Source organism: Mastomys coucha, unplaced genomic scaffold, assembly GCF_008632895.1.
Source record: "Mastomys coucha isolate ucsf_1 unplaced genomic scaffold, UCSF_Mcou_1 pScaffold12, whole genome shotgun sequence".
In the NCBI taxonomy this organism is placed as follows: Eukaryota; Metazoa; Chordata; class Mammalia; order Rodentia; family Muridae; genus Mastomys; species Mastomys coucha.
The window spans coordinates 53545005-53563711 of record NW_022196894.1 but is presented as its reverse complement, the minus strand read 5'-3'; the positions used below and the strand labels follow the sequence as shown (position 1 = coordinate 53563711).

The 18707-nt window shown below is 39.3% G+C and overlaps 1 protein-coding gene across 2 annotated transcripts in view; it reads right to left on the bottom strand.

The window, feature by feature from the left end:
- The window catches only part of Senp7 (SUMO specific peptidase 7), a 120778-nt gene that overhangs the window by 100383 nt on the left and 1688 nt on the right, over positions 1 to 18707 (bottom strand). For both annotated transcript variants that reach the window (XM_031364083.1, XM_031364085.1), the window contains exons 2-3: positions 12464 to 12516; positions 1643 to 1741 (exon numbers count right to left, since the gene is read on the bottom strand). In XM_031364083.1, the coding sequence (XP_031219943.1) occupies positions 1643 to 1741; positions 12464 to 12516 (152 nt within the window). The remainder of the gene's footprint in view (positions 1 to 1642; positions 1742 to 12463; positions 12517 to 18707) is intronic.

Here is an 18707-nt window from a genome sequence, read left to right as displayed (position 1 = left end):
GGGGTTGGAGGTATTTGCAATTCTGGTGCCGGGGATCCCTGGGATTCTGGACCTGTGAGTGATCCTGTCTTTTAAAAGGAAAAAAGATATGCGGGGAGGAGGGAGAGTAAGAAGTAGGTGGGTTGGGGAGCACCCTCTCAGAGGCAAAAGGGAGGGGAGATGGGGTGAAGAACTCCGGGAGGAGGCACCAGGAAGGGGGGCAACATTTAGAATGTAAATAAATAAAATAATTTATTTTAAACACACACACACAAAGAAAAAGAAAAAAAGACAGCACCTGCTGGGCGGTGGTGGCGCATGCCTTTAATCCCAGCACTTGGGAAGCAGAGACAGGAGGATTTCTGAGTTTGAGGCCAGCCTGGTCTACAGAGTGAGTTCCAGGACAGCCAGGGCTACACAGAGAAACCTTGTCCCAAAAAACCAGGAAAAATAAATAAATAAATAAATAAAAAGACAGCACCTGAGGAAGAACTAATGAAGCTGTCATCTGGCATACATGTGTATCCATACCCATACACACATTAATACAGGGTACATATACACACATCAAAAAAACAAAGTATGATATCAGTATTTGCAGAACAGGAAGCTTAATAATTTAAAACCAGCCTGGGCTAGTTTGTGAGGCTATCTCAAAAAAGAAAGAACTGCTGAGCCAGGTGCCTATAGTCCATCCTGTAGTCCCAAACAGTAAGGATGCTAAGAGAGGAGGACTCCCTTTAGTCCAACAGTTCAAGACCAGTCTATGCAACATTGCTAGACCCCTCTCAAACAGTAATAATAACAAAATGATACTACTAGTAACTCTCATTATCAAGGAGTTATCAGAACTCTACACTAATAACTAATTGTTATAATACTAAAAATTCTAGATACATAACCATAATCTTTTTAAAAAGCATTCTCTAAGTTTTATATATGAATATATCAAAATATCCATGTATAAGTATTTGTATATGTGTGTGTATGTATATGTATATATGTGGGTATCTGGATACATACACACACATACATACATATATATATATATACATACACACATACACATACACACACGTACATATGGGTATTTTGGGGTATATACACATATATATACATATTTATCTATATGTGGGTATTTTGTTTCATGTATGTCTGTATACCATGTACATGCCTGATGCTTGCAGAGGTAAGACGAGGGCACTGGATCCCCTAGAACTGAAGTTAGAAGCAGTTGTAAACCATCATGTGGGTGCTGAGAATTAACCCCAAGCCCTCTAGAAGAGTAACTAGTGCTTTCAGCCACCGAGCCATTTTCCCAGGGTACATTTCAAATGCAGCTATAGTACCAATTAAGGGATAATGATTTTTTTAAAAATAAGGAAAGAACAAATAACTTTACTAAACCTAAAATTTTAGTGACCTTAAAATTATTTATTTTATGAGATTTAAATTTCATAAGTCAATCATGCATAAGCTATTTTAAACTGAAGACCCAAGATCCTAATCTCCAAGTTTTATTTTAACATATATTAGAAATAAGATATTATTAAATCTTTAATTTCATAGAAAATGAAAAAGGACACATAAGAAAGTAAAAATTTATATACTAAAATATTTTAAACAAACCAAATACAACAATATATTTGAAAAGTTAACTTACCCCCTCCAAAGGGAAATCCCAGCATCCTGTGTCTCTGAGTTTGGACAATGGTGACTGAGCAAGAGCATCCTCTGACCTTACAGTTAACAACTTTGTCATCTGAAACCAGGACAAGAGAATAATTAGTTTAACTGAAATATATATATATGAATTGAATCAACTAACAGAGGCACTGTCTATTACTCTACATAAGTATTCTAAGAGTTTTTAAAAGATTTAAACTAAATGCTTAATTTATAAGAAATTACATACAATTGTAATATCTTCTGATGATCATAAAAATAGGTAAACGAAGAATCACACTAGCTTCCAAAATACTGTTCTCTAGCCTGATCTTTTCACCTTCTAATCTTTCTAATGCAAGCGACAGTTATATAATACACAAAGCTTTTCAGAACTGTAATATACAAAATACAATAATGACACTTGTCACTTATAAGTAAAACTCATTCAGGACTGGCTCACATCACCCACAGATTAAAACTTTGCAACTCAACTTTATGGAGTTGCTAAACTTTCTTCAGACATGTTGCTTTTATTTTATATAGACATTTTCTATACTACATATATATAATCTAAATAGGTTTACATACTATATGTATGTATATATATATGAACTAGATATGCTTACATATTACTTCTTCAACCTAGATTGCTCTTCTCTGCATTTATTTTTATGAAATACTCCAGATGTGTCTGAATAATATCTAGCCTTATTTGAAGCCATTCCTTTCTTTGTGTGTTAGTGCCTAGTACATTTATTTTAAATTATTTATATTACTCAGACCATATTATAGTTATTTGTCTATACAGCTGTCTTCTTCAAGCTGCATAATCTTCCTGAACTGAGGGCCCTGGTCATTCATTTTCTTTCTTTTTTGTTTTTGTTTTTTTCCTTTAAAAAAGTTCCTTCTGTGTTGCCCAGCTAGAACTTATAAAGCAGACCAGGCTGGCCTCAAACTTGTAGCAATCCTCCTGTCTCTGCCTCCCATGTGATGGGATTACAGGCTTCTGTCCACTACATCCACCACTCAATGACTTTTGTATCTCTGATATATATAACTCATAATAACCTAAATTTTAAAAATTAATGAATAAAATATAATAAGTTAGAAATCATTTGTTTAAAACTTAAATTACCCAAACCTTGTACATAAGTAAATATTAAATACCATACAGCAATCACTTAGAAGGGAGCCCCAGCTCAGTAGCAGAGCACCTGCTTAGCATGTAACATAGCCCCAGCCTCGATTACCAATCAACTCCTCCTCAAAGGCAGTAATATCAAGTATAACCTTTAATCTCCAAGTATTTCTGTAAGAAAGCCTGAGTCAGGAGGGCAGGATGAATTTGAAGAAAGTATACCTCAACCCTTACACCACTAGCTTACACCACTAGCTTCTCTAAGGGATAGCTAATCTCTCTGAGTACCAGTAACTTCCTATTTACTGCTTTTCTGTATTAAAAGATATTTCTTTGTAATTTTTCACTTGAAAAAAAAAAGTATCTTTAAATCATTTACTTCAATTTTTGTATACTGTTGGGGACCAAACCCAGGGCCTCCTGTATGAGATGCAATTACTCTACTTGTAAGCCATCTCTCTACCCCTTTTGTTAATTTTTTTAATTTGAAGGAAAGTCTTACCAAGTTACCTAGGTAGAAACTGACCTCACGCTGTAGCACAGACAGGTATTAAATTCTCTACATTCCTGCCTCAGTTTCCTGAGGAGTTGAGATTACAGGGTGGTTTCACAAGGCCTAACACTTCATAGTTTCAATTAGGAAATAAGAGAAGAAAGACAAAGGCTTCAGGCTGTTCAAATCCATGGACCCTCTCATACACAGGTTATACATATTGTATTTTTCAAGAATAGCCCTATTTTGACCTCAGTATCAACACTGCCCACACCACATGGTCACCTTTTACTGTGATACCAACAGCCCTAAAACAGCAAAATCATATTCCTTCCCTTTAAATATGGACAGGACTATGACTTTATACAATTCTCAAAGAATTAATAAATATTTTAAAAAGAAAATATGGTATTGCTAATAGACAAAAATATTAAAAAGAGCTGAGCAGTGGTGGCTCAAGCCTTTAATCCCAGCACTTGGGAGGCAGAGGCAGGTGGATTTCTGAGTTCGAGGCCAGCCTGGTCTACAGAGTGAGTTCCAGGACAGCCAGGGCTACACAGAGAAACTCTGTCTCGAAAAATACATACATATATATATATATGTATATATATATATATATAAAAGAAAAAAAGAAAAAGCTAGACTAAGACTAGCAGCAGTATTGGGGTTAGAATCTGAATTCTCAATAGTGGATTTATTTTTTAATAATTGTACAGACAGAAAGATGAGAGAGGAAGTTCAAGTATGTATGTATTTTCTAGTTCTTCCTACTGAGAATGCCTGGAATCAATGTAACTACTCCAATGCCAAAAGTTTATACTGACTGCACTTAGATCTGGCTTCCTAAATGTAATTTTTTTGATTTTTAAAAACAAAATATAGGCTGGAGAGACGGCTCAGAGGTTAAGAGCACTGACTGTTCCTCTGAAGGTCTTGAGTTCAAATCCCAGCAACCACATGGTGGCTCACAACCATCCGTAATGAGATCTGACACCATCTTCTGGTGTGTCTGAAGACAGCTATAATATACTTACATATGATAATAAATAAATCTTTAAAAAAGAAAATACAAGTGTGACAGACAGTCTTGATGATCCTGCACTGCAGTGAGATTAGTAAAGCACACCTGAGTGTCTGTGAGGGTGTTTCCAGAAACTTAAATCATGAGAGCTGACTTAACCTATAATATAACTAAATGATGGGTAGAATAATCTCAAGAGATGACTGAAAAGCAGAGAAACTGTAGACAGTGAAACCTAAGTAAAGAAATAGCTCACCGGGGCATGCCCTTGAAGCACACTATTCTGGCCCTGGACCCCTTCTGTTTCCTCTTGGCTTCCTGCTCACCTTCAAGTGAACAGCTTTTCTCAGTAAAATAAAATTTTCTTCATTTAAACTGTTCCTCTAATAAGTATGAACAGCAGCAGGCTAAGTAACAAAATCAACATCCTGAAAAGCCAAAAACGTATCTTATAATGCTAAAAAGAAAGCACTCAAAAAAACTGCACTATGTCAAAAGGCTACAGGAGGGCTAGGAAAATAGACTATTCAGAACACTATTACTGTTTTTAAAAGCACAGAAACCTGAATTCTATCCCAAGAATTCACACTAAACATATGTGTATGAATAAATATAAATACGTGTGTGTGTGTGTGTGTGTGTTTATGTGTGTGTGTTTATATGTGTGTGTGTGGTAGCACTCACTTAGAATCCTAGCACTGGAGAGATGGAAATCTACAAATCCCGGGGTTCACTGAGCAGCCAACCTTGCCTACTTCTCAAATTCCAAAACAGCAAGAGATCCTGTCAAAAGTTGGGAGCGGTGGTGACAGTGGCACATGCCTTTAATCCCAGCACTTGGGAGGCAGAGGCAGGTGGATTTCTGAGTTTGAGGCCAGCCTGGTCTACAGAGTGAGTTCCAGGACAGCCAGGGCTACAGAGAAACCCTGTCTTGAAAAAATAAAAACAAAAAACAAAAAAAAAAAAAAAAAAGAAAAAAAAGTTGGGGGGGGATGACATTGAGGCTACCCTCCACATGCATACCTACCTACACATGCCCTTGGTTATATGTTCTCTGCACGTGCACTCACAAATGAATACACATACAAATGCATACACATATACACACAAGGGAACACAGGAGCCCCTCTGAAAGATACCCTATTGCCAAAACTGCAAAACTCTGACCGACAAAATCATCAACAGTAGATTATAATAAACAATGAAATAAGTATCTGAGAACAACTCGATATAAATAAATGGAAGAGGAACAGCTCTCCTTCACAGAAAAATTCCCATTAAGAAATGAAGAAGGGGAGAGGAAGAGGAAAAAGAGGAAGGAACTGCCTTTTTGGACTGCGGGAGCAAGGCAGACACAATGTAGGCCAGAGGCTGCTAGTTCGGGTGGCAGATGTACCAGGATCTGCCACCAGAAGATTTCTAACTTAGAATAGTTGGTGAAATTAGGTGATGCCAGGTTCTGCGCCCAAGGATCGTGCTATCTGTTGATTCTAAACTAAGACTGTGTGGTGTTTTCCTTCTTACAGAGACTCAACTGAGCTCTAGGAAAAGGTAACCACAGCAGAGTGTGGGTTTGCAAGTGCACTCCAGCTAGCTGTGGATACTTGGGAGCGTTGCGCAGGACTGGCAGTAGCCAGCCATGGGGAGGAGAAAGCTGTTTGTGGGCTCTGAAGAGGCAGTGCCAACTTTAATGGGACAGGTTTTGGTAAAAGGGAAAAATGCGGTGTCAGCCCATCTGCCCAGCTGGGCTGGGAACAGACTGAGATGGCTGGCCTATGCCTAGCCAGCAATAGCCATGGATTGATTTTTAATATTTCATGCAACAGGTGGCAATCCAGCATGTTAGGCAAGAATCCACTAGAAATTTAAGATGCTTAGCCTGTGAATTAGAGGTTTGGTCTTGGTGAGCATAGAAGAGATGAGTCACATAATGCCTCAAATGCTGCGGGTGGACTTTAAAACAAAGAAAACAGGCAGAATCAAGCTGGAGAGACGGCTCAGCAGTTGAAAGCACTGACTGCTCTTCTGAAGGTCCTGAGTTCAAATCCCAACAACCACATGGTGGCTCACAACCACTGGTAATGAGATCTAACACCCTCTTCTGGTATGTCTGAAGACAGATACAATGTACCTACATATAACAATAAGTAAATCTTAAAAAAAAAAAAAGTTTGGGGCTGGAGAGATGGCTCAGCGGTTAAGACCACCGACTGCTCTTCTGAAGGTCCTGAGTTCAAATCCCAGCAAGCACATGGTGGCTCACAACCATCTGACACCCTCTTCTGGTGTGTCTGAAGACAGCTACAGTATACTTACATTTAATAATAATAAATAAATATTTGGGCAGGAGAGATGGTTCAGTGGTTAAGAGCACTGACTGCTCTTCCAGAGGTCCTGAGTTCAATTCCCAGCAACCACATGGTGGCTCACAACCATCTGTAATGGGATCCGATGCCCTCTTCTGGTGTGTCTGAAGACAGCTGCAATGTGCTCACATACATAAAATAAATAAATCTCTAAAAAAAAAAAAAAAAAGAAAAGAAAAAGAAAACAGGCAGACTCAGCACACGGGCTCTGAGGTGCCCTGCTATGAAAAGAGATGGGGAAGGCTGCTCTGGGTCAGAGAGCCAGAGAGGAGTAAAAGCTGCCTGCTTTCTTAGGCAGATATTAATAGAAGTGTGATTTAATTTTAAGGTTTGGCCTATTTGCTTTTAGGATAGATTAAAATACAGATTTTGCCAGAGTCACGTGGGGAATTCCTCTTGTATTTCAGAACTAGTACAGGGAAAAATATACTCACTGGCTTCAAGCAGAGAGCAGTGATAATTGCCTGCTAATAAACAGGTATTAATAAAAGTCTGGCCAGGCCGGGCGGTGGTGGCGCACGCCTTTAATCCCAGCACTCGGGAGGCAGAGGCAGGCGAATTTCTGAGTTCCAGGACAGCCTGGTCTACAGAGTGAAGTTCCAGGACAGCCAGGGCTATACAGAGAAACCCTGTCTAAAACAAACAAACAAATAGATAAATAAATAGTCTGTAGCTCCAGGCAGAGAATACAACAGACAGATGGTACAATTTAGTCTGCAGGGTACTCATATTCTTTGAATGTGGGCTCCATGGGAATTTTGGGTTAATATCCTGGCATTACCAATTAGAAAAGGCCTAAGAACAGGCTTACACAGTATTTGTTTAGTTTACTTCATTTGTTTTGAACTGTGTGGTTGTTTAACTGTTCCTCTGGGAGAGAAGTCAAGCTTCAAGGTCCCCTGGTTGCTGCTGGCTGAAGGATATGCTGATTTGGGAGAAAGGCTTTGTCTTTGCATTTTTTAGAAAGGTGATACATCTTCCAGTTATATGATTTATAACATAAAAATCTCTATCAGATTTTTAGAGGCAGACTCCCTGAACTAGATTCAAGAGAATCAAACAAAAAGATATTCTTTGTGCCATCCCTCACATGGCATGAATGAAGACTTATGATTGGAGCAGAGTTTCATCGTAACTAGTCTGTACACTCTACACAGACTAATACAACCCATACAGAGATCTTTTTTTGTTTATTTGTTTTTTGTTTTTGTTTTTGAGACAGGGTTTCTCTGTGTAGCCCTGGCTGTCCTGGAACTCACTCTGTAGACCAGGCTGACCTGGAACTCAGAAATCCGCCTGCCTCTGCCTCCCAAGTGCTGGGATTAAAGGCGTGTGTCACCACTGCCCGGCCTGGTGTGGCCTTCTTTTTTTTTTTTAAAGATTTATTTATTTATTATATGTAAGTACACTGTAGCTGTCTTCAGACATTCCAGAAGAGAGCATCAGATCTCATTACAGATGGTTGTGAGCCACCATGTGGCCGCTGGGATTTGAACTCAGGATCTTCGGAATAACAGTCAGTGCTCGGGCTGGTGAGGTGGCTCAGCGGGTAAGAGCACCGATTGCTTTTCATGAGTTCAAATCCCAGCAACGACATGGTGGCTCACAACCATCCGTAATGAGATCTGATGCCCTCTTCTGGTGCATCTGAAGGCAGCTACAGTGTACTTATAATAAATACATAATAAATAAATCCTTAAAAAAAACAGTCAGTGCTCTTACCCGCTAAGCCATCTCTCCAGCCCCTGGTGTGGCTTTCTTAAGGCCTACCAACTTCCACTTTTTCCTTACGTCCCTCCTCCTCCACTTTAAGATATCTCAATGCCCATATTCAGCAGGAAGAAGTTATAAAGAGTCGTTGTCCCAGTTCCCTGGGCTTGGGGATGTTGATGGTTATTCTAAGGTTGTCTTTCTGGGGAATTTAGAAATGGTCAGAATTTAACGGGGAGGATAGAGCTAGAAATGCTTGTGTAGCCATAATCTCATTTGGTAGAAATCTTTATAGTTGTTAAAAGAAGGAAAGAAAGAGGAAAAGAAAGAAAGGGAGGGAGGAAAGAAGGAAGGAAGGAAGGAAGGAAGGAAGGAAGGAAGGAAGGAAGGAAGGAAGAAAGAAAGAAAGAGAAAAAGAAATAAAGAAGGGGGCTGGAGAGATGGCTCAGTGGTTAAGAGCACTGACTGCTCTTCCAGAGGTCCTGAGTTCAATTCCCCACAACCACATGGTGGCTCACAACTATCTGTAATGGGATCTGATGTTCTCTTCTGGTGTGTCTCAAGCGAGCAATGGTGTACTCATAATAAATAAATAAATAAATAAATAAATAAATAGTACTGACTGCTCTTCCAGAGGTCCTGAACTCAATTCCCAGCAACCACATGGTAGCTCACAACCATTTGTAATGGGATCTGATGCCTTCTTCTGGCGTGTCTGAAGACAGCTCTAGTGTACTCATATACATAAAATAAATAAATAAATCTTTTTAAAAAAGAAGAAGAAATGAAGAAGTGATAAAACATGGTAGTGCACACCTTTAATCCCAGCACTCAGGAAGCACAGGCAGGCAGATCGCTGTGGGTTTGAGGCCAGTCTAGTCTAGAAGAAACACTGTCTCAAGAAAACAAAAAATAAAAACAACAACAAAAGAAAAGAAAGAAGAATATAGAAGATACATACTATACTTGATCTTGGCCAAAAACCAACAAATAAAGGAAACAGAAAAATCACCAAAAAAATTCAACCAAGGTCCACTAATAGATTGCAAAATAGTGGGCAAAAATATAATACCATTGCATTAATTTACAATCTTTTCCAAGCTACCTACTAATGATAAGGAGAAAATGAGTAACTGTACAGGAGAGTAAACAAGAGACACTGACTTAAACAATCAGACGCACACAGACACAGACACAGACACACACACACACACACTTAACTTTTCAGGTTGAGGAATATTCTACAAAGTATTATCTAGTTCTTTTCCAAAGTGTCATGGCTATAAAAGCAACAATACTAAGGAAATGTAATAATCATACACAGAAATTAAGAATGTATAATAAATAAAGGAAATGGACAATCTTGGAATGGATCTATAGGTTAAAGAATCAGATCAAGGTTAATTTCTTATTTTTTGACAATCATACTATCATACAAGATATAACATCAGAATAAATTGGACAAATAGTACACAGGAATTTTGCCCTATTTCTGTAACTTTTCTGAATCACAAGTTATTTGAAAATAAAAATGTCATACTAAAGATTATGGAAAGGGGGTGTGGCTTTGGTGGCAAAGTACATCCTCAACATTTTCAAAGCTCTGGGTTCCATCATCAACACTATGAAAATGCATAGCCGGGCAGTGGTGGTGCACACCTTTAATCCCAGCACTTGGGAGGCAGAGGCAGGCAGATTTCTGAGTTCGAGGCCAGCCTGGTCTACAGAGTGAGTTCCAGGACAGCCAGGGCTATAGAGAGAAACCCTGTCTCAAAAGAGAGAGAGAGAGAGAGAGAGAGAGAGAGAGAGAATGCATGAAGAGTAAAGGAGGAAAGGGCAGGAGAACTCAGGGACGAGAATTTGACAGCGATGTGTTAACTCAGTACTATGTATATATTTCCTAGGCTAGCCTCAAACTTCTAGGTGCAGGAGACAAGTGCAGTGTCAAATAACTTTAATCCTAGCACTTGGGAGGCAGAGGCTGTCTCTGTGAATTTGAGGCCAGCCTAATCTACATAGAGAATTCCAAGCCTATGCAGTGAGACTCTTAATCAGAGAAATAAAAATAAAACTATTTATAATGGTAATGAAGATGAAAGGAAAGAGAGAGAAAGAGAGTGATTATTATAAGGAACTGCTGGAATTCTCCCCTTATTCTCTCTCAGCACATCTCCAGCCTGTTTGCTCTTCTACTTTCTGTGGAGAGCTGAAGCTAAGCAAGGCTTTTCATTTTTAAGAGAAAATGAACAGATGCCAGTGGCTCTCCAATCCCATGAACAAAATACATTTATTTTCTTTAACTCACTGAGCCATATCACTGGCTCAACGCTTCTTTTCATTACAAATTACCAGTCTCAGGTATCCTGATAAGAGTAACAGAAGAATGAGTAACTGTACAGGGGATATGAGTCACTGGATATGACAGTTTCTGATCTGGTAATATTTAAAAAAATATTTCTATTATTTACCCAACTTAATCTAAGTCCAGTATTTTTTTTAAAGATTTATTTATTGTTATATATAAGTACACTGTAGCTGACTTTAGATGCACCAGAAGAGGGCATCAGATCTCATCATGGGTGGTGGCTGTGAGCCACCATGAGGTTGCTGGGATTTGAACTCAGGACCTTCAGAAGAGCAGTCTCCCACCCACTGAGCCACCTCGCCAGCCCTAAATCCAGCATTTTAAATGAAGAAAGCAAATTTTAAGTCAACCAATGAAAACAAATACCTAAAATAATGTTCTCTACATGGTTATCTAAGGCACTACTGACTCCCTCCAATCACTCTCCTCTACCAAATGCTACAACCGCATAACATAAAAAATGTTCTAAATTAAGACTAAACATGGAGCCAGAAAGAGTCCTTGCTGCCTTTAATTCCAGCACTCAGGAGACAGCTGATCTCTGTGGGTTTGAGGCAACCTGGACTACATGATGAGCTCTAGAACAGCCAGAGCTACATAGTAAAACCCTGTCTTAAAATAAAAGAGTGCATGAAAGCAAAAAACTTATCTAATAAATAATTAATACTTATTATGTAAATCAGGGTATTCCTACATTTAAATTACAATTGTTGAGGGGGTCACTTTTTTTTAAAGGATGACTTTAAAAATGTGTTATATAAGTAGAAATTAGTAATTATTTTTTATTTTATTTTTTTTTGGTTTTTCAAGACAGGGTTTCTCTGTGTAGCGCTGGCTGCCCTGGAACTCACTCTGTAGACCAGGCTGGCCTCTAACTCAAAAATCCGCCTGCCTCTGCCTCCCAAATGCTGGGATTAAAGGTGTGCGCCACCACTGCCCAGCAAAAATTAGTAATTGTTTTTGCTAGTTTTTGCTTATACAGAATAAGTAAATATTTTTTTTAATGATACATTCTGATACACTGTAATCCTAGTAGTTGGGAGGTAGAACAGAAGAATAATTTTCAGTTTTATAGTGTGCTCAAGGCTACTCTGTGCTACATGAGATGTTGTTTCAAAAAAATAAAGCATAGCACTGGAGAGATGGCTCAGTGGTTAAGAGCACTATCTGCTCATTCAGAGGACCTGAGTTCAATTCCCAGCACCCATATGGTGGGTCAGTCACAACCATCTGTAACTCTAGCCCCAAGAGACCCAACACCATCTTTTAGCCTACACAGGCACCAATCATGCTTGTGATACACAGACATACATACAGGCAAAATACCCATACACATAAAAATTAATTAATTAGTTAAAAAACTAAACTAAACAAGAACAAGGACATAGACTAGGTATCATTTTCAGCATATATCATGAATATCTCTTCTAAATCTAAATTATTAATAAATGAGACATGCTATTCATTCACCAGAGAACCACTGAACTATGCTTTAGATATATAAAATCTAAAGTGAGCACTGGAAGGGACACTGATTACCAGGTCATAACTTAAGTCAAGTCCCAGAGAGAGTTCCATGCTCAACCCTCAGGTAGTTAGAGCACAGAATTTTACCTAAAGCACTGGTTAAAGTTTTACAGTATATTTTAATTATACTAAAAAGAAAATAGCACAATGGCATTAGTATCAGTAATTCAAAGACCATAAACACAAGAACACATACCTTCTGTAAGTCAGCTGGTGATGACTTTCTCCTCTTTCCCTCTGTCACAATCTCTACAAAAATGAAAGACATAACAAAAATCATTACTTAATATCTAAATGACATAATTTAATGAACAGGATCCTTTTATATCTATCCTTTATTTAAAACTGTTTGTTATGCTTGTAATACCCTGATATGTCCTGTGGACCCTAAAGGGCTATGCCTAAAGACCAAAAAGTCTGTCATGTGTCAGTATTGAAAGACTTCCGTAGAGAGACCCCCACTCAAGTCTCAGGAGGACGCGCACCCAAGGAATCACAAGAGACCATCTTGATGTAAACACATGAGGCAGTTTAATTTTCGGAGCTCTCCGGGCCGACTTATATCTCGCGCAGGAGACATCTGAATCGACCACGAGGCTCAGGGGTTAGGGGTTTATATAGGAAAAAGGTCTGGGGGAACAAAGGAATCAGTGTGGCCATACATGATTGGCTAGTTCAAATATCAACTATATTACGTGCAGAACAGAGTGGAAAATTCCTAAGCTTGGTGTTAATCTGAGTCAACAGAGCATCTGACCTTAAACCATATCTAAGAGGACCAGATGGCCCACTACTCAGTGTCTGCCCAGACATGTCCTTGCATGCTTTCTCCTCTACATCTTCCCAGCCTGCTAGTTCCCAGAATGTCTTAACAGCTTGCTTACTTTTGCCCAGGCTTATTTGGACATATTCAACCTTGGTCCATTGTGCTTTCCTCAAACCTGCAATTTTCTCATTAGCCAGCACAAGTTTTAAATTTAACTCTTTCAGTATAATGGACCATCACAAAAGTCTCTAGCATGAGGACAAATTAGAAGAACTAAACAGAAATTTCCTGATAAAAACTTCATAACTGTGGTAGAATCCAATGATTGGGCAAATGCTCATAATAGGGAGCAGAGGTGAGATTATCTAGAAGTTGGCAGTATTTTACAAAGATTTCCTTCCAGCTCCCCCCTTCTGCCTCTCCCCCGCCTCTCTCTGTGTGTCTCTCTCTCCCTCCCTCCTTCTTTCTCTCTACCCCTCTCCCCCACCTCTCACATACACACACACTTCCACACACCCCTGCATAAACAGAAACACTAACTCTTCACTCATCAACATTTTCAGACTTCCTGTGGGTTTACTTATATGAATTCTCGCATTCAATCAGCAAATACTTGCTTAATAGCTATCATGTGCCACTCATATTAGGTGTAATGAGCTAAGCAATGAGTATAAATAATACTGAGCAAATCAGACACAAGCCAAGATTTCTTAGCAATTATTATCCACAATCTGGGCATGGTGAAAAGTGCCTTTAATCCTAGCACTCAGGAGGAAGAGGCAAGTGGTTCTCTGTGATTTCAAGGCCAGCCTGGTAGTCTACCCACGAAGTTCCCAGTCAGTCAAGGCTAATAGTAAGATGCTGTTCAAAAAAAAAAAAAAACCTGTAACCTACCAAATTACATAGCAGATGCACACATACACATGTAACATTAAGTCATCTATTTGGGGCATATTACTATAATTCAGCAAGAAAAGAATTTCTGTCAATGATGGAGAAGCAATTTTTTGTTTGTATGTTTGACTACATGTATGTAATGGACATGCAGGGTATATACAGGCCTGTGTGCAAGATGCACACATCTCTTAGTATGTAGGGAAAACAGAGAACATCAGGTGTCCTGCGTATCATTTGCTGCCTTATTTGAGACAAGGTGTCTCTCACTGGACCTGGAAGGTTAGCAGCCAATGCACCCGTGACCCTTCAGTCTCTATCCACCACAGTGCTATGATTACAGAAGCATACAGCTACACTAGTCTTTTCAGTAGGATGTTGTAGATTTGAACTTAGAGATCCACCTGTCTCTGCCTCCAAGGTTCTGGGATTAAATATGTTTGCCACCACACCCAGCTTCACCCAACTTCTGAAATATAAACCTCTCATTCCACATGCTGTCCTGGGCCTCGAACCTTTTCCTTGACTCAACGTCCAGTCACATCACTTTACCCTAAGTTAAACTAAACTTATTTTTCTCCTTCCTCCTTCTGCTTAGTATCACTGGATTCATTATCAACTTTAGTAACCCCAACCACTGCAAACTCACTTTTTTTTTTCTTTTCAAGAAAGGCTTTCCCTGTATAGCGCTGGCTGTCCTGAAATTCATTCTGTAGACCAAACTAGTCTCAAACTCAGAATCTGCCTGTCTCTGCCTCCCAAGTGTTGGGTTTAAAGTGTGTACCACCTTGGCTGGCTGCAAACTCACATTTTAAAACTCTAAAATTACTTACATCCTTTATTCAACCCAACATAACCTCCTATTCTTGAGCTCAGATTTTTAAAACTCCATTTTAATAATACCTCGCCTATTTCACAGCAAGCCATGACTGCAATATTAACTTCTCAAACTGTATCTACATTTGTCTTCATCCCCACTTTCCCCATGTCGTCAAATCTTCTCCATGCCCCCTACACCTCAACTATAGCTTGCCTGATACATCATTAACCATTTTCCTCTCTACTGACCTTTCCTAGTCCCTTGCCAATCCGACTTCATATTCTTTTCTTTCTAACCTTGATTCCCTCCTGTGTAACTTTCCCTCCTCTCACCATCTCAGCTTATTCCTGTGGCCTACTTCCTCCCATCACTTAGTTCCTCAGCTTCTTGAAATCTACCTTCTTCTGTTGCTTTTAGGCCACATTCACCATGAAAAATAACCTCTATTGGCAAATCTCTCATACCACTTTCTCTGAAATGCTAACATTCACACCCTCTCCTCCTAACCCTATATTCCTAGACTACCTACATAACTGCTTGCCAATGTCTATTTTCTCCATTTGCAAATTATCTGACCTTGTTTTGTTTGGGGCTTTTTTTGTTGTTGTTGTTTTAGGGTTTTTGTTTGCTTTTGTTTTTTGGGTTTCTCTCTAATGTAGGCCTAACTGGCCTAGAACTTGCTATATAGACCAGGCTGGCTTTGAAGTCACATGATGCTGGGATTAAAGACATGTGCCACCATGCCTAGCCCTTTATACTTTCTATGGACTATTCTATTCACTGCAACTGCCTTAGGTATCATCTTGCAAAATAATGCAGATTCACATGATTAATTGCAACTTTTTAATTTGAATTTAATCACAGTCTTTTGAGGAACCTTTTGAGGAACAGGCTAGGGCAGGACTTCCCCTGAGGTCCTGATGTACAGAGAAGGAACACAGTCCCTTGTCTAAAACTGGTACAGGCTTGGCAAGGCCAGTAATGGCCAGGGCCTTGGGGGAGCTGCTGTTTTCCAGATCCTGAGAACCCAACTTTTACCTCCCAAAGCCAGTGAGCACTTGGTCTGTGATGCACTTGAGATATCTCATGTTCTCTTTGTGAAAAAACTGCTTGATTAACTTCTTGCAAACTGTCCCATTATATTATATGCTGACTCTGCCATTTCCCCCTACAAACTGTATATAAGATGCTATACTTCTTTTTTAATTTTTTAAAGATTTATTTATTTATTATATGTAAGTATACTGTAGCTGTCTTCAGACGCACCAGAAGAGGGCGTCCGATTTCATTACAGGTGGTTGTGAGCCACCATGTGGCTGATGGAATTTGAACTCATGACCTTCCAAAGAGCAGTTGATGCTCTTCCCCACTGAGACATCTCACCAGCCCCATGCTGCACTTCTTGATAAACTTGTTTGTCATGAGAAACAGCTTGTGCAAGACCTGGTCCCTGCCTTCCAATCTTATCTTCTCATCCCCTGGTTATCACCCTTAGGTCCCTGTCACTAAAGAACAACTTGCTGGTCCAGGCCTCTTTATACTTCTAATACTGCAAAATAGATATCACCTAGACCAATTGATGCATGTTAAGAAAAATATATCATGGGACACTAAGCCCTCAAGATGGAACTGAAGAAGAAATCAGGAAGCACTCAGCTACATTTTCATTTATTTATTGGGGGCTGGAGGAGTCATACATGTTGCAGGGCACGTGTGGAGGTCAGAGGACAATGCTCAGGAGTTGTCTCTCTCACACCACCAAGGGAATTCTTGTGTCAGTTTCAGCAGGAAGCACCTTTACCCACTGAGCCATCTCACCAGTCCTCACAGCCAATTTCTTTCTTTTTTATGTTTTTAATTGAAATAGAATTATATTAGTTTCTCCCCTTTCTCTCCTCCCTTCAGCCCCTCTCTGCTACCCTCACTGGAAAGCCACTTTCTTCATGAGCCACAATGTACAAGAGAACACAAAAAATTTAGAAACCCTGAAGGTAGTTTGGTCTTTGGTTTTAAATCCAAACTAATTATTTTTTTAGCCATGGAACTTTTTTTTCCCCCCAAAAGTAGGGATAGTTAATGTAAAATGGCAGTAAGAGACATTAATGATATAGATACTGTATTCAGAGACCAGATTTTTAATTCTGGCCCTGTTTCTAACACTAGCTCTTACTAACAGATGCTTATGACTCTTAAATCCCAGTTTCATTCATAAATCAAAAATAATAAGTCACTTGAATAGGTTTTTGAAAGAATTAAAGTTTGTCAGGCCAAGAGTACAGAAGGTACAGTCCACCTATGTCATCTTCACACACTTGCAAACTAGATCTCAGACTGAGCTCTGTGAGTACATGAATAGGAAGACAGAGTGTTGGACCACTGGTTTTGATGAGTACATGAATCTCAGGTGATGCAGAAGAATTTCACTCTAAAACAAAGTCAAGAAAACAACTGGGTCATGCTAAAAGGAGGTAATATTACTCTGCTACAAACTGTTTCCAGTGACTGGAGAGATGGCTCAGCAGTTAAGCACACTTACTGCTCATGCAGAGGACATGGGTTTGATTCCGAGCACCAACATGGCAGCTTACAAGTCCAGTTCCAAAGGATCTGATGTCCTCTCTTGATCACCATAAGCACCAGAAACATGCATGGTACACATGTGTGCATGCAGGAAAAATACTCATAGACGTAAAATATATAAATCAAAACTAAAATATTTTAAGACAGGAATGGTGGCACATGCCTGAGTACCCAGGAGACAAAGGCAGGCAGATCTCTGAATTTGAGACCAGCCTGTTCTACAAAACAAGTGCTAGGACAGCATATTTCTATTAATATACATATGAAAAAATCAAATATACCAAGTAATTTCTTTAAAGTTCACATTATACAACTAGAGGCATACTGGGGGGTGAAAGGGGAAGCTAGAAAACTAGATTTCTGAATGGTTCTGATAACACATACTCTGTAGAAAGGCCATTTCCAAAGGAGGGTCATGAGGAAAAAGTTCTCTATTGACATGAATACCAATGACTTTTATGAATCTGGGGTCTCAAAATTCACTCAAAATGATCTTTCTTAGAGGTATAGCTAACATAAATACCAGGGTGTTTTCAGATTAGCCACTTTTTAATTCTCAAAGTTCTGTTTCTAAAAGTTTATCCATCAAATAAACTATAATGAATGAATATAACCAGGTGAAGGGCACAGATTTTGCCAATGGAAAGAAAAGGCGTGGTGGCGCACACCTTTAATCCCAGCACTTGGGAGGCAGAGGCAGGCGGATTTCTGAGTTCCAGGCCAGCCTGGTCTACAGAGTGAGTTCCAGGACAGCCATGGTTACACAGAGAAACCCTATCTCGAAAAAAAAAAAAAAAAAAAAAAAAAAAAAAAAGAAGAAGAAACTATGCACCTTAAACTGAGATTATGATTACACCTACAGTTCTGCATTCAAAAACTCCCAAATGATACTACACACTGCATTTCCTAGTATGTCAATTTTACTTGACCCCAGGGAGCAGGAATATTAAAACAAAAACTCATCAGTGGAGACATGCATACAAAAACACCTTTATGGGCTGGCGAGATGGTTCAGCCGGTAAGAGCACTGACTGCTCTTCCAAAGGTCCTGAGTTCAAATCTCAGCAACCACATGGTGGCTCACAACCACCCGTAATGAAATCTGATGCCCTCTTCTGGAGCGTCTGAAGACAGCTGCAGTAAATTATGCAAGGCTTGGGGGCGGGCAGAGCGAGCAGGGCCAGCAGAGGTCCTGAGTTCAACAGCAGCCACACACATGATGGTTCACGGCCATCTGTACAGCTACTGTGTACTCATATACATAAAATAAATAAAATAAATCTTTAAAAAAAAAACACCTTTATGTCTTGCATAAATATAATTTCAAAGGCAAAGAACAGCTAGTATCTTTAAAATATACAGGGGGAAAAGCTAGGCATG